This window comes from Leptodactylus fuscus, chromosome 2 (genome assembly GCF_031893055.1).
Source record: "Leptodactylus fuscus isolate aLepFus1 chromosome 2, aLepFus1.hap2, whole genome shotgun sequence".
NCBI classification, from domain to species: domain Eukaryota; kingdom Metazoa; phylum Chordata; class Amphibia; order Anura; family Leptodactylidae; genus Leptodactylus; species Leptodactylus fuscus.
This window is the reverse complement of record NC_134266.1, coordinates 242,332,963-242,348,892: the sequence shown is the minus strand read 5'-3', so window position 1 is coordinate 242,348,892 and position 15,930 is coordinate 242,332,963. Positions and strand designations below refer to the sequence as shown.

General features: G+C 43.4%; 1 protein-coding gene across 5 annotated transcripts in view; it reads left to right on the top strand.

Annotated features, from left to right (window-relative positions):
- The window catches only part of NBEA (neurobeachin), a 561,077-nt gene that overhangs the window by 210,499 nt on the left and 334,648 nt on the right, over window positions 1-15,930 (top strand). For all 5 annotated transcript variants that reach the window (XM_075265948.1, XM_075265946.1, XM_075265944.1 and 2 more), the window contains exons 16-19: window positions 456-553; window positions 4,103-4,195; window positions 5,246-5,354; window positions 15,700-15,781. In XM_075265948.1, coding sequence (XP_075122049.1) covers window positions 456-553; window positions 4,103-4,195; window positions 5,246-5,354; window positions 15,700-15,781 — 382 coding nt within the window. The remainder of the gene's footprint in view (window positions 1-455; window positions 554-4,102; window positions 4,196-5,245; window positions 5,355-15,699; window positions 15,782-15,930) is intronic.

Genomic DNA, 15,930 nt, shown 5'->3' with positions numbered 1-15,930 from the left:
TCTTGGAGTGGAGTGAGTCATACTTGACTAGTCATGTATTATACGCACTTCCCTAATTTTTGGCAAACTTTTAACAATCAATTCCTATAAAGTCTTCTTTTTTCATAACCAGATTTCCTGTCCATAGGTGTGACATACAATAATATAGTGTTATGGAGTATTACCCAGTTTGGCTTGGCAGCATCAGTTCAGCCCAGTCTACCCCAATAACATTGTTCTGCACACCAAGGGAGATATATATATATATATATATATATATATATATATATATATATATATATATATACGCACTAGTTTCCACAGATCAGCTCCAATGTTTCCCAACTTCTCGGTTAGCTGAAAATAAACAGCTCTGTAAAATCTACTTTACCGTATAAAAAATGAAATTGCTGTTACGCAGAAGTAGATGTAAGCAGAAAGCATGTCATTTGGGATTCTGTCTTCTTGCATTACAGGATGAGAATATTCATGATGTTCTGCAGCTGCTCGTGGCTCTAATGTCTGAACATCCTGCCTCAATGATACCTGCATTTGATCAGAGGAATGGAATACGGTGAGACAAGCTGTAAATGCATTAATGATCTGTTTGCCTTTTATGCCTGGCATCAGAATAGCGGGATAATCGCAGGAATGGCGTTATTTGTTATCATGGAAATGACTTGTTCAGATGTGAACGTGAGCTGTCAACAAGACTGCAAAATAGGCCTGTATGACGAATGTGCCAAAATGTGCTCCGTTAACCCTGCAGCTCCTGACCTCCTTATTTTACCAGGGTCTGAAGCCGTTGTGTTGAGGACCATATTGCATACATATTTCTAACACATGATCTCTCATCTACTCTCCCCGGTGTCCCATTTTCTTCTGTGGACTGCATGCATGACTACATATTGACATCAGCAAGTTTTCACTACAGAATAGTAAAGTGCCGATGGGGGTTAGAAAAGCCCAGAAGTCCACGACTAGATCAGCAATTCCACTGTCATTTTTTTTTCTTCGCACAGCGTGATTTCTGCAGTGTGGATACCTACATAGGAGAGGTATAGAAGGGCACAGATGATTCACTATATAGAATAGCTTGTATTCAGCATATAAGATGAGTGCGGGTAGAATATATAAAGAAAACATATAGGGCATTTCCTCACGTCTTCAGTCTTTAAGTGGTTGTTGAAATCTGCTGAGGATAGTGTTACCCAGCAAGACAATTGGTGAAATATATACCTGTTCATGTAATATATGGATGGGCTGCTTGTTTACAGGCCATACACATATATGAATCCTCTGAGCCCACTGGTTTTAGTGTGGCCAGATGACCCATCTGATATGGATGGAGTTGTCCCAACTTTCCCCCAGCACAGTTTGTAGAAACAGACAGCCCTTGTATAAGGACAATTTTGTGCCCGTTATTTTCAAGGACCTCAGAATGGAGCCCTCCCTTTTATCTGTCACCAGTAATTAGCTTCATTAGACAGAATATTCACCTGCCATCTAATAGACAGTAGAAAGCTACTAGGGTGATGGGGCCCCCTGACCTGCTGGGCCCTTGTGTGGCTGTACAGATTGCACCAATGCTATGTCTGCCCCTGAGATAAGCCGCCCCCTCAGAGGACTCTGGCACCAGTTTACACCTCTCGACCCGTTGATACTGAGCTGAGCATGCACCTACTTGGGAGGAATATCTATGGATCTAATCCATATGGAAACTTTTATCAGCTCTCTACTCTTTTAGGGGGATCCCAAGGGAGGAACTTATGACACCCCTCTTCTCATGATCAGCCTGAAAAGGAGTCTTACTATACAATCCTAGTTAGAGCTGTGTTTTTGTTTGGGCCACACTAGTATCGCATAGATTGGCCATAAACCGTATATGCTTATAGATATGAGAGGATGACAAATATATATTTTATCAGATCCCATCCTAGTCCGTGTTATGGAGTTGAATGAATCACAGAATGACAATGATAACACTCCAAGTCCGCTGCAAACTCTGCCCCACACCGGAGGCACATAGGGTAGTATACATGGGGCCTAACTCTGCTACATCTATATCTGTTATATATACTTTATAGAGCTAATAAAAGCACATGTACAATCTCTAGATCCTACAGTATTGTGGAAAAATGAAAGCTGTAAGGTAAATGAAGCAGAGCGCGCGTCTTATATAATAGCGGCTGTACGCCGCGTTATATAACACAGGTTGTGACAGGCGCTCCATTTACATGAAAGAAATCTTGTGACAGCCCAGCTATAATACAGCCTGTGGTGCCAGTGTGAAGGTACACCTGCTGACTTTAGGGCTGCTTTATACAAGAGGATTTCAGGTCACCGCTCCTTTCTGTATTTTTTGCCAAAAACTTGATTGGATCCCAGAAAGAAGAAACAGAACCACACTGGGGATACTGATGTTAATAAGCTCCTTTATACAAACCCTTCATGAGTTCAAGACATTTCATGGGTCTAAAGACGGCCTGCTGCATTTAAAGGGAAAACTTTCTTTTCTTTTTTTCTTGTTGCAGCTTGAGCTACTTCTGAAATAAGTCAAGGAACAAGTTGTTAATGTCATTAAACTCTGAGAAAGTCTTACGAACAGGAGACATGTTATAGAAGATTCTGAACCTGCAAGTTCTAAGCTTACATGGCGACATAAGACTGCCACTGATGCCGAGGGATTGGGGTTGCATTGCCTAGTTGCATTGCTTAGTACTGCATTTTCAGGGACTTAAATACTCGTGACCTGTCATCAGGTTATCTCAATATGAGATCGTGGGTGTCCGACATGTGGTATCCCGACGATCAGTTGTTCGAAGAGGTGGAAGTTTTCTTCCCAATACTGATGGCATAATGTTCATCTGTAACATGGTACAGCAGCAGTTCTGTTACATTCAAGTGAATGAGGCTCAGCTATAATATCAAACACATCCCCCTATGCAATGTGTTTGGTATTCATTGAAACATCTTCACCGCTTACCCGAATGCTGTGGCTTCTTAGGTCAGCTGATCGGTGGGGTCCCCAGGTGTCTGACCCAACCAATCATATATTGATGACCCACCCTAAGGATAGACCATCAGTATGTGAGCCTTAGAAAATATATGGGTGCCAGAACTCCCTAGATGTAAGAAGTAACTGTTATCAATTTATTCATACATTTTCTAGAAGAATAACAGAGGGACGGTGCAATGCAAACCTCTAAGCAAATCGGGCCCCCATGAAGTGACTTCTGTCACTGTAACAGAAGACGGGTGATGTAAGGAGCAGGTCACCTTTGACACATTTGACAGAAGAATCACCATAGTAGTCAATAGAATTAGCAGCTATTTGTTCTTCTTTTTCATGGAAATGTCCTAAAGTGTAGATTCTGGGATATGGGTGCCTGAGTCTGAAGAGCTACGTGGCAGTGCCAGGTCCTCATGACCTTGGACAATGAAGCTTTTTCTCTAATTCAGACTTGCTGAAATGCAGACTGTAATCTCATGGACAATAGACCTCTGTCTATTCCGTTCCTATAGGACAAAGTGACGATTGTTGTGTCGGTCGCAGAGTTTTGGATGATTATTTCTTGCAGTGGATCAAGATAATTATTTGTTGGAGGAATTTAGCTTCTTACTATAACCCCCATTATCAGGCCTCTGCGGGAATCCATCTAAATATACAAACAATGTGTATCGGGAGCGCCCCAGAACATTACGTAATAATGAAACCCATTTAGGAAGTTTAGTATCGTATAATAATGTGCGCCTGTTCTGCCGGAAGTGACTGTCACCCTGTTATTCTTGGAGCTGTCACTGCGGGTTTTTTTCTATGGCTCCCTGTTTATATAACCTTTATGTCTCTGCTATGGCTGTTTAGTTTTAACAGGAGAAAAATACATTTCTGTCCTGATTTCGCCTGTAATGTGATGTGGTCATAAATGTATATATTTAATACTGTACAGATATTATACTGTGTGTATGTTTTAGTAAATAGGAATATTCTTCATGGCGATTTATAAATCCTTGCATTGTGCTGTTCCTCTCTTATTCCTCCTGGAACTATATGACTAAGTTGATATCTATTTATCTATAACTTTTTATGGCAAATTAATTGCATTTGTGTCTTTTTTTTCAGGGTTATTTATAAGCTACTAGCCTCTAAAAGTGAGAGTATCCGAGTGCAGGCGCTGAAAGTCCTTGGATATTTTCTAAAGCACCTAGGCCACAAGTAAGTGTTATAAAAGACTGTCTTCCCATGTACTCCAGTTATTACCTTACTGACACATCTTCATTGCTCTATACCAGACAGCGGTATAATGATAATGACAATAAGCCCCATGCTCCTCTGACCCGCCAGCGAGATCGACGGGAGAAGGGATCGACCGACGCGTTGCGATGTCCCGACGGGGCCGTCGTTAACGACCGTAGCGGCATTGCGCGTTGTTTCACTGGGTTGTATTGTATTGTATTTACTTCCTTTACTATCTGATCTATGTTGTGGCTATACACCTTCAATAACTGTAATACAAATACTTGTTTGGCTGACTTCTTTTTTTTTTTTTTCTCCCAAATTCCATCTTTCTCCAATAGACATGCACGCTCAGTAGGACTGAGTATGTTTGTGTTCTCAGTGGGAAGAAGAGAATAAGTAGTTATCAGACACTACTGGCAACAGTGGCGTAACTAGGAATGGCTGGGCCCCACGGCGAACATTTAACATTTCAGACCCCAGAGTATAATGATCAGAGACCTAGAGGAGGATACAAACACAAAAAACAATGCTACTTACCTCTCCCTGGCTCCGATGAGGAGAGGTAAGTAACAGTGTTTATGTTCCCTACCTCCCCTGGGCCTCTGATTGTTATATAGCAAGAGCGAGGATCGGTAAGTAAATAGGGCCTGTTACCTGCTGGGGTTACTCCAGCAGGTAATGACCTATTAGAAAAAAACATCAGAGGCCCACCGGGCCTCCTAATGTCCCGGCCCTGTGACAGCTGCTACCCCAATAGTTACGCCACTGACTGGCAGTTTTCCATCTCCATTGAGAACATAGGACCTGGTATGGTGAAGTTCAACATGCCAAATCCCCCCCCCCCCATACTTTCCATATTCATTACCTAGTTGTCTATTCCTGCTGAAATTGGGGACTTTACCATCCGTATTCTGATGTGTTCGGCCACCTTAGGTAGTGTCATCTCTCCTATGGGCTTGAGCTCTGTATATGACAATGGAAATTGCACAGTTACTTATATATAATGCTTTCTTCTTATTGTTTCAGACGGAAAGTTGAGATCATGCATACTCACAGCCTCTTCACATTGCTCGGAGAGAGACTGATGCTACACACTAACACCGTGACAGTAACAACGTACAATACTCTCTACGAGGTGCGCGGCTTCTGTATTACTTTCATAAATTGTTGACGGAGTAGTTGGAAAATAATTATCTTGTCTGGTCACTGACGTACAGAAATGTGGTATGTCAGTACCTTCAGGGGACATCACCTTAACACAGGATGCTTAAAGGGATTCTACCATTAAACTACTTTTTTTCTAATTACCACGTCGGAATAGCCTTAAGAAAGGCTATTCGTCTCCTACCTTTAGACGTGGTCTCCGCCGTGCCGTTCCGTAGAAATACCGGTTTTAACCGGTATGCAAATGAGCTCTCCGCAGCAATGAGGGCGGGCCCCAGCGCTGAAAGGCCGATGAGCGCATCCCTATTGCTGCCCGAGAGCTCTTTCCTGCGCCGCCTCCTTCTTCTGCAGCAACTCCGCCTCTTCTGGCTTCTCTTGCTCTTATAGTTCTATACAGGAGCATAGAGAGGCCACCCCAAAATGGTTCAATACAGGAGCTGGCCGGTGGCCATTTTTGGGTAGCCGCTCTTGCAGTTCAATACAGGAGCCGGCCGCGGCCATTTTGGGGTAGCCTCTCTTGCAGTTCAATACAGGAGCTGGCCGGCGGCCATTTTCGGGTGGCCTCTCTATGCTCCTGTATAGAACTACAAGAGCAAGAGAAGCCAGAAGAGGTGGAGTTGCTGCAGAAGAAGGAGGCGGCGCAGGAAAGAGCTCTGGGCAGCAATGGGGACGCGCTCATCGGGGTTTCAGCGCTGGGGCCCGCCCTCATTGCTGCGGAGAGCTCATTTGCACACCAGTTAAAACCGCTATTTCTACGGAACGGCGCGGCAGAGACCACGTCTAAAGGTAGGAGACGAATAGCCTTTCTTAAGGCTATTCCGACGTGTTCATTAGAAAAAAAAGGTAGTTTAATGGTAGAATCCCTTTAAAGTGGCCCTCCATTCAGGAGCTCACAAATGATATGTGAATTGGCACCTACTGGATGGCATTACTTTCTTAGATCCTTGTCCTCCCCTCATTTTTTTTTTTATCTCCATTATGACTGAGCTGTGATGTAGTACAGTTTAGCTATAGTGTCTATAGAGGTAGTCTGAGACACACCCCCTCAGCTCTGCCTCATTCTAAACCAATGATGTGTTGGGGGTGTGTCCCAGACTACCTGAGACTCCCTGTACACACTGTAGCCAAATAGTAGTCGCAGATCGCAGTTCTTCCCTAATGAAGCTGAGCTTAAAAGCAAGCAGAAAGTAAGATGTGAGGAAGATGTCCACTATCGCAAGAAGTTATATCATGTAGGTACCAACTTACATATTATTTTTCAGTTCCTGACTCTCTATAAGGTGACAGGGAGCATGGTCTGCAATGCGGTAGTTCAGACTTTAAGATGTTCGCATTTTTCTCCTACGTGCTTCATAATAACGTCCAAAAACTTGTAGTCTCTAGTCCTCTAATATCAACAGATGAGGGACTTACAGAGCGCCCTATAGCAGTATCACTGCCGTTGCAATAAAGGCTGATGTTAAGCCTGCTGGACACGTTTGTGCGTCAGCATACACAGTCTTTATTAGAGATGAGCGAACACTAAAATGTTCGAGGTTCGAAATTCGATTCGAACAGCCGCTCACTGTTCGAGTGTTCGAATGGGTTTCGAACCCCATTATAGTCTATGGGGAACATAAACTCGTTAAGGGGGAAACCCAAATTCGTGTCTGGAGGGTCACCAAGTCCACTATGACACCCCAGGAAATGATACCAACACCCTGGAATGACACTGGGACAGCAGGGGAAGCATGTCTGGGGGCATAAAAGTCACTTTATTTCATGGAAATCCCTGTCAGTTTGCGATTTTCGCAAGCTAACTTTTCCCCATAGAAATGCATTGGCCAGTGCTGATTGGCCAGAGTACGGAACTCGACCAATCAGCGCTGGCTCTGCTGGAGGAGGCGGAGTCTAAGATAGCTCCACACCAGTCTCCATTCAGGTCCGACCTTAGACTCCGCCTCCTCCGGCAGAGCCAGCGCTGATTGGCCGAAGGCTGGCCAATGCATTCCTATGCGAATGCAGACTTAGCAGTGCTGAGTCAGTTTTGCTCAACTACACATCTGATGCACACTCGGCACTGCTACATCAGATGTAGCAATCTGATGTAGCAGAGCCGAGGGTGCACTAGAACCCCTGTGCAAACTCAGTTCACGCTAATAGAATGCATTGGCCAGCGCTGATTGGCCAATGCATTCTATTAGCCCGATGAAGTAGAGCTGAATGTGTGTGCTAAGCACACACATTCAGCACTGCTTCATCAAGCCAATACAATGCATTAGCCAGTGCTGATTGGCCAGAGTACGGAATTCGGCCAATCAGCGCTGGCTCTGCTGGAGGAGGCGGAGTCTAAGATCGCTCCACACCAGTCTCCATTCAGGTCCGACCTTAGACTCCGCCTCCTCCGGCAGAGCCAGCGCTGATTGGCCGAAGGCTGGCCAATGCATTCCTATGCGAATGCAGACTTAGCAGTGCTGAGTCAGTTTTGCTCAACTACACATCTGATGCACACTCGGCACTGCTACATCAGATGTAGCAATCTGATGTAGCAGAGCCGAGGGTGCACTAGAACCCCTGTGCAAACTCAGTTCACGCTAATAGAATGCATTGGCCAGCGCTGATTGGCCAATGCATTCTATTAGCCCGATGAAGTAGAGCTGAATGTGTGTGCTAAGCACACACATTCAGCACTGCTTCATCAAGCCAATACAATGCATTAGCCAGTGCTGATTGGCCAGAGTACGGAATTCGGCCAATCAGCGCTGGCCAATGCATTCTATTAGCCCGATGAAGTAGAGCTGAATGTGTGTGCTAAGCACACACATTCAGCACTGCTTCATCAAGCCAATACAATGCATTAGCCAGTGCTGATTGGCCAGAGTACGGAATTCGGCCAATCAGCGCTGGCTCTGCCGGAGGAGGCGGAGTCTAAGGTCGGACCTGAATGGAGACTGGTGTGGAGCGATCTTAGACTCCGCCTCCTCCAGCAGAGCCAGCGCTGATTGGTCGAGTTCCGTACTCTGGCCAATCAGCGCTGGCCAATGCATTCTATTAGCCCGATGAAGTAGAGCTGAATGTGTGTGCTTAGCACACACATTCAGCTCTACTTCATCAGGCTAATAGAATACATTGGCCAATCAGCGCTGGCCAATGCATTCTATTAGCTTGATGAAGCAGAGTGTGCACAAGGGTTCAAGCGCACCCTCGGCTCTGATGTAGCAGAGCTGAGGGTGCACAAGGGTTCAAGTGCACCCTCGGCTCTCCTACATCAGAGCCGAGGGTGCGCTTGAACCCTTGTGCACACTCTGCTTCATCAAGCTAATAGAATGCATTGGCCAGCACTGATTGGCCAGAGTACGGAATTCGGCCAATCAGCGCTGGCCAATGCATCCCTATGGGAAAAAGTTTATCTCACAAAAATCACAATTACACACCCGATAGAGCCCCAAAAAGTTATTTTTAATAACATTCCCCCCTAAATAAAGGTTATCCCTAGCTATCCCTGCCTGTACAGCTATCCCTGTCTCATAGTCACAAAGTTCACATTCTCATATGACCCGGATTTGAAATCCACTATTCATCTAAAATGGAGGTCACCTGATTTCGGCAGCCAATGACTTTTTCCAATTTTTTTCAATGCCCCCAGTGTCGTAGTTCCTGTCCCACCTCCCCTGCGCTGTTATTGGTGCAAAAAAGGCGCCAGGGAAGGTGGGAGGGGAATCGAATTTTGGCGCACTTTACCACGTGGTGTTCGATTCGATTCGAACATGGCGAACACCCTGATATCCGATCGAACATGTGTTCGATAGAACACTGTTCGCTCATCTCTAGTCTTTATTACTTTTGGGGACACTAAATTGAACCTGTGTTCTAAATGAAAGTCTAGCTTCTTCTCTGCGTCCTGCACAGGTCAGTACCTTCATTGTACTCCATTCTTTCATCAAAGTAGTGACATTTCTATATGGCGGCACTTGTGAATCTTCATGACTTTATGACCCATATATCAGTCATAGATGTTTTAGAAAGTTCTTCCTTCCTTTGATCCTTTCTCCATTCTCATATGCTGTAACCTCACAATGTGCTGTGGGATATAATTGCTGTTGAGTAGATGGCGGTATTAACAATACTGATATATATACACAGTTTACACAATGTAGTGTATAAGTAGAAGATTCTTTAGTTTTCCACAGGGATGCAAAAGCTTAAAGCTCATGGATATATTGTGTCACAGCGGTATATAATATTATATGAAAGGTTTTAACAAAGCTGTAAGAGTTCCATTATCCCACGTCATCGGTACACCGTGGCCCTTTGTCTGAATGCCTTTACCTCTGGATATGTACGCTGTATCTGCTGCAGATGTTTAACATTTGTCTCTTCCTTGGCGTCACTGTGTATGAGCGGTGGCACCGGTGCTTTATCTTTATTTCCTGCCTGTGCTTTGTTTATATCGCTGGGCAATCTCATTATCTTTTTTTTTTTTTTACTTTATGCTATGCAAATCTTTTATGATCCATTATCTAGCATTGTAATGTAATTGTATAGAGGAAGTAGGCTTGAGCTGTGTGACTGATCTTGTGGTTTTTATTCAGCTTGTTGTCTAGTACATGGGCCGGGGGCATCCGTAGGTCATAAATACTGTAACTCAATGTTTTATTTGTCTCTGAAGTTGTGTCTGCCTGAAATATACAGGCTTAGTTCCATGAGACTGGTGTGTGTCAGTAGGAAAGGGAAAATCACCCGCCATCATCTTTGTGGGGTCTACAGACTTATTATTAAATGTTACTAATAATGAATTTATAGGCACGTACATAAATACCTGCACTCATATACTCACCTACATATTTTAGTAATGTGGGATTTTGGCAATACTGGAAGACCATCTAATGTATACAGATGTATTCCAATGGTAAAGCGAAAGTTCGGACAGTTGAGTTCATTATACTCAATCCTTCTGTTCTTAGGGAAGATAATCTGCTGCCATTCATAATGTGCACATGGCAGACACATGCATGCTCAAATAAAGGGGAATGTACTTGGGAGAAGGTCTGACAACAGAACCTATCCTATGTGCAGTGGCAGATTTGACATTTCTGAGGCTCCCAGCTAAAGTATGTTCGGGACCCCCTAATTCTGCCCCCCTTAGTGTCTCCACTTTTAAATGTCCATTGTTATATGGTCAGCTGGGGGCCGTCCTTGGGTTTCCGGGCTGGTTCTGACTCTTGGTCACATGATTGGACCACCACCCAGCAATTTCTTCCTCTCTGATGTTCACAAATAGTTATTTCTACTAGTTATAGAGAATCCAGCCCACTTTGTTGGGAGTAAGCGGATACAAACAGGTGTGGGTACTAGTTGCGATCACATGACCCAAAATCAGAACCAGCCTGGAAAACCAATGTTTGTCCATAATAGAACCTGAGGTCAGTAAATGGTTAGACAGTCACTGTAGAAAACCTTTAATGACACTGGGATCCAAAACTTAATGTACACTTAGAATCTCCTAATGGCCTATTTTGGCACATATATCCTATGCCAGAATCCGCATGAAACAAAAATGTCTCCAATCCAGGACGATTCTGTGTTTCCATCGATACAACCATAGAATTATCTATTGTGGATTGAAAGGCCACATTTCAGGGGGACGGAGTGACATCACTTCTTGCTGTGGATTCCATGGGGAATTTGCAACAGGTAGTGGTATTTAATGGGTTAATTCGTATGTAGATTCTTATTATCAAATTATACTAAAATGCAGTAATTTTTTTTTTTTTTGGGGGGGTGTGTGTGTGTATGATTTTACCCTAGAACAGTAGGTGTTTTAGCATGTTGGGGAACAGGCTGTATTTCAGTGACGCAGGCATGTGTTGCTTGCTGTGACTATGTCCTATGTTAAAAACATGAGGTCCGGCCTCCCTGTAATTTTATGGATATGCACAGGACATTCCAGAATATCATCTGACAACGTTTCCGCCTCACGCCTATTTCCAGCAATATGCTTGTGGCAGTCATGCTACTCCTCCTGCTTTATGTAAAAATATTCAGCTTTTCTTGGAATTTGCCCAGGATTTTATTATTCCTTCCTCCCCGCTCTCTTCCAACAAACCTCCATTTTTAAGATGGATCACAGATCAGTAATGTGCTCCTAAAAGCTCCTGGAGTGCAGCTTGCATGATTAAATCTGATATTGGTTTAGTCAAATGCACACAAAGTGCTCAAAACCAGTTTGACTGAGAACAGATCTGTCTGTAACAATTATAAAGTATATGACAGGAGGAGAAATTGGTGACATTAATCTCAATAATTACATCCATAGCGGTTATGTTCCCCCAGCCATGATGAAGCAAGGCGGCCATAGAAAGTGCTGTGCTGGCTGCTGGGTATCCCTGGTAATGCCGCTCAATGTTTATCCAGCTCTGAATACAAAGCAACTTGTACTGGTTGACTAGTATTTTTTATTCCATATTCCATGTCCTAAAAATCCGCAAGGTGAACAATAAATCGTTTTTCGTTCAGTTAAACTTGCAAACACACACGATGGATGTGCCAGGCTGGAGTTTTTGCTCACAAAGTAGCCAAGTGAACATTCTTATTCCTATAGATGAGGGTCCTCTGATACTCCCACAGCGGGATATCCAGAGTCTCCGTTTTCAGCATACTTTATTTTACTATTATTATTTATTTATATAGCACCATTAATTCCATGGTGCTTTACATTTGGGGGTTACATATAATACACAAAATATACAGGTAGATATAATACTAACATTGACGGACTGGCACGGTGGGGTAGAGGGCCCTGCCCGCGAGGGCTTACAATCTGCTGCTTTCTGTGACATCATAGACTTTGCTCTACTCCAATTCCTTTTACATAGAGTAGAGCAGAGTTTGTCATGTGACATGTCGCAGTGTAAGCAGCAAAGGCAGAGGAACGAGACTTTTGCCTCCCTGCACTCATGATATCACTAGGGGACCCATCTGTAGGATTAACAATGTTCATCCAGCGTTGTGAGTACATTGTATAAATCTTGTTCTCCCCACAAACTTAATATCCTGTAAAAGTATTCCAAAATGGCTGATTTGGGGCATCTTGACGAACCATCAAATGACATAAACCTTACAAACTGGTACATGCTACAGGAGCAGGACCTTCCATTGCAGGCCATACTGTAAAGTGCAGTAGGAATTTTTTCTTTATAGCTGAGTAATCCGTGCAGTTAGTTTTGATGCCTGATAGTTGACGGCTGTCACATGGGTGGTCTCAGGTAGAAATAGACATGGGGACATGATTATGAGCTCTGACACTGTGTAACTTTGATTAGAGCAGTGGTTCTTAACCTTGTTTGAGGTTCCGAACCCACCAGTTTCATATGCACATTCACCGAACCTTTCTTTAGTGATAAATCAAATATGATTTTTTTTCCAAATTCAAGACATAGGTATATGTTTTTTTACTGGTACACAAAATGAACCGTGCATAGGGCCTAGGGTTCAATCGAACCCTTGTTAAGAACCACTGGATTAGATGGTATCACAGAGGTCTGGATCACACCCTCTTCTCTGGTCCAATACCGCCCACCTGACAGCAGAATCCATCTTAAAAGGCATCTCCCGTTCATTTCTATGAGAAGCAGGCCTAGTTCACACGGGGCAAGGGGGGCGTATTTTGGTCCTGATTTTGACACGGGAAGCCGCGTCAGAATAGGACCAAAATGCGCCTACCCAACTGTCGGAAGCCACTTCCCGCTCCGGAGTATGAGTGAGCCTAGTCCGGAGGGTGCTGCAGAATCAGCCGCGGAATCCGCCTGAAGAAAGGGCAGCTCGCTTCTTTTTCCCATGAGCAGCAACATGCTGCTCACAGAAAAGGGTAAGCTAGCCATCTACCTAGACCTCTATTGTGAGGGGCGGATTATGACGTGGATTCAGCACCAAAATCCGCCCCCTCTTGCCCTCTGTGAACAGGGTGGAAGAGTATTCTAACCTATCTACAGGGAGATTCTGCCCGTCAAACCCCATAGAAATGAATAGGATGTGAAAAAAACCCAAAAACCCACAAGACCGTTTTTGACGCAGTTTATTCAAAAACAATGTCAAAAACAGTTAGTGTTTTTTTGGACCGCCTTTTCCAGGCTCATCCCCAAAACCGTGTGCTGGAGGGGAAAGATTTGTTGTGCCGAAAACCACCCTAAAAAAACAGTTCCTAATTCCCATAGCAGATATTTTTGGCCATCGTGTAAACTTACCCTTATTTTTTCCTTGAGGAAGTTAAATCTGGCCCATAGTCACAAAAGTTAGAGAGTGAAGAGTTAAATCTGGAAGCCGTCCCGACACTGCAGAGACGTATTTGCTGTGAGGTTAAATTTGACACCTCTAATCTTCTCCATAATACTGTACGCCTTGTCTTTAGCTATTTGTTAAGAAAGTGGCTCTCGGTGTAGCGTTTATACAATGTGATGCACATGACCTTTAAAACTTAACAGGATTTTTCCCGTCTCCCTTCTCTGAGGCATACGTGAGAGGATATTAGCGGCAGTGTTTAATGCCTCTTCATTCAGTGTCAGATCATGTACCGTGTAGGAGCTAATGCTTAATTTTGTCCTTACTAAGTGCCGATGATTAAAACTTGTGAAGACAACTTCTTTCATTTACTGTGTGTAATCTCTCTGAATAATGACAAAAACCAGGCGAGAATTTAAGATTACGAGTAATAAGTCACAAGAGGGTCCACCTTGGATCACCCTGTTTGGGCCAGACGTCCCTACCCGTGCCGATTTATCCTACAATGACAAAGTAGCGCAGAGATTCTGGCAATGTCTGCCCCTGAATACTATCATCCGCTAGAATACCAATATTGGTTTCCAACATGGGGCAACACAGTGGCTCAGTGGTTAGCACTGCATCTTTGCAGTGCTGAAGTCCTGGGTTCAAATCCCGCCTGGAACAACATCTGCAAGGAGTTTGTATGTTCTCCCCGTGTTTGCGTGGATTTCCTCCCATACTACAAAAATATACTGATAGGAAAAAAAAAAAGTACATTGTGAGCCCTATATGGGGTTCACAATCTACAAATATATATATATATATATATATATATATATATATATATATATATATATATATACAGTATATATATATATATATATATATATATATATATATATATATATATATATATATTTCCAACAGGGCCGAAGTCGGGAATAGCTTTGGGTAGTGGACCACCCACTTATCCACACTAAATTTTTAGCAAATCTCATGCCCACTTTGCAGTAAAAACCGCAGTGCAGACACAGTACGATTTCCAAAATCGGCACGGTTTTGGAAATCGCAGCATGTCCAGTATACCTTCCCATCCTTGCACAGCCATATTGAGTGTGCTTGAATCGCTGACAGCTGTTGGAGGTTTTTGGGGTATTCTAATAGGATACTTTTTTTTTTCTATCCTGCAAATGAAACACTTTGAAAGTCAGATTTAGGTTGAGCCCCACATTGCGTAACGCTGCTTTTAGTGTTGCAGATTTTGCTGCGGTTTTTTGAGCCAAAGCCAGGAACGGAACGAGCAGAAAGTAGAAGTATAAGAACTTCCTAGATATTTCCTACTCCATTTGCAGTCATTCTTGGCTTTGGCCTTAAAAAACTTAAAATCTGCAACAAAAAATCAGCGTTTCTGCAAGGTGAGGCATCAGCCTTAAATGGGTTGGTTGGGATTAGAAAAAAGGGTGCATCTCTTCTTCAGAAAAAGCACTGCAATACCAGGCACAGTCTATGCACAAGAGTGAAGTTTGTGAAGTAAAATCAGGACCTTGTGATCCTGGACAACCCCTATAATATCCTTCATCCATGGTTGTATTACATTATTACCATGTATCGGAAGCAACCATTACCACACACCGTGCCTAATGATGCCATATAGCCCCTCTATACTGGTCTGATGTCAGAAATACAACTTGTTTTACCTTGTGGTTCCACCTATGACTGCCGCAGTCGTGACCTCACCTATAGTATATGTATGATGTCGCTCTCCTGTCCTCAGCACTGTAGATGGCCTACGACTGTCATAGAGGTAACAGAATCACCCACATTACAGATAAAAGACTTAAGACATGGGAAGACAGACACAAGATCTGCAGATGTTTGGTAAAAGCAATAAGATATATGATAATGACCGCATCCATCATAGCTGTACTAAATGTATAGGAATACAAAGGGAACTTAGAAAATTCTTGTGTAATAGCCTTGAACAAAATGAATGGTATTGCCTATTGTACCAGCCTTTTATGTAAACTGATGTATATGGATAGTGTAATGACTAGATGCAATTCTTATATTCCCTACAGATACTGACAGAGCAGGTTTGCACTCAAGTTGTCCACAAGCCTCACCCAGAGCCAGACTCAACTGTGAAAATTCAGAATCCAAGTAAGAAGCCTATGCCGAGTCCCAGACATGACCTCATTGTAATAAAGCCACTTACCATGCATTAGATTTGTTTGTTAGAACGTGACGTGCCTATCTCGCCGGTAACAATGTAGCCTGTATGTCATCTCTTAGCTCCAGTTATAAACAAT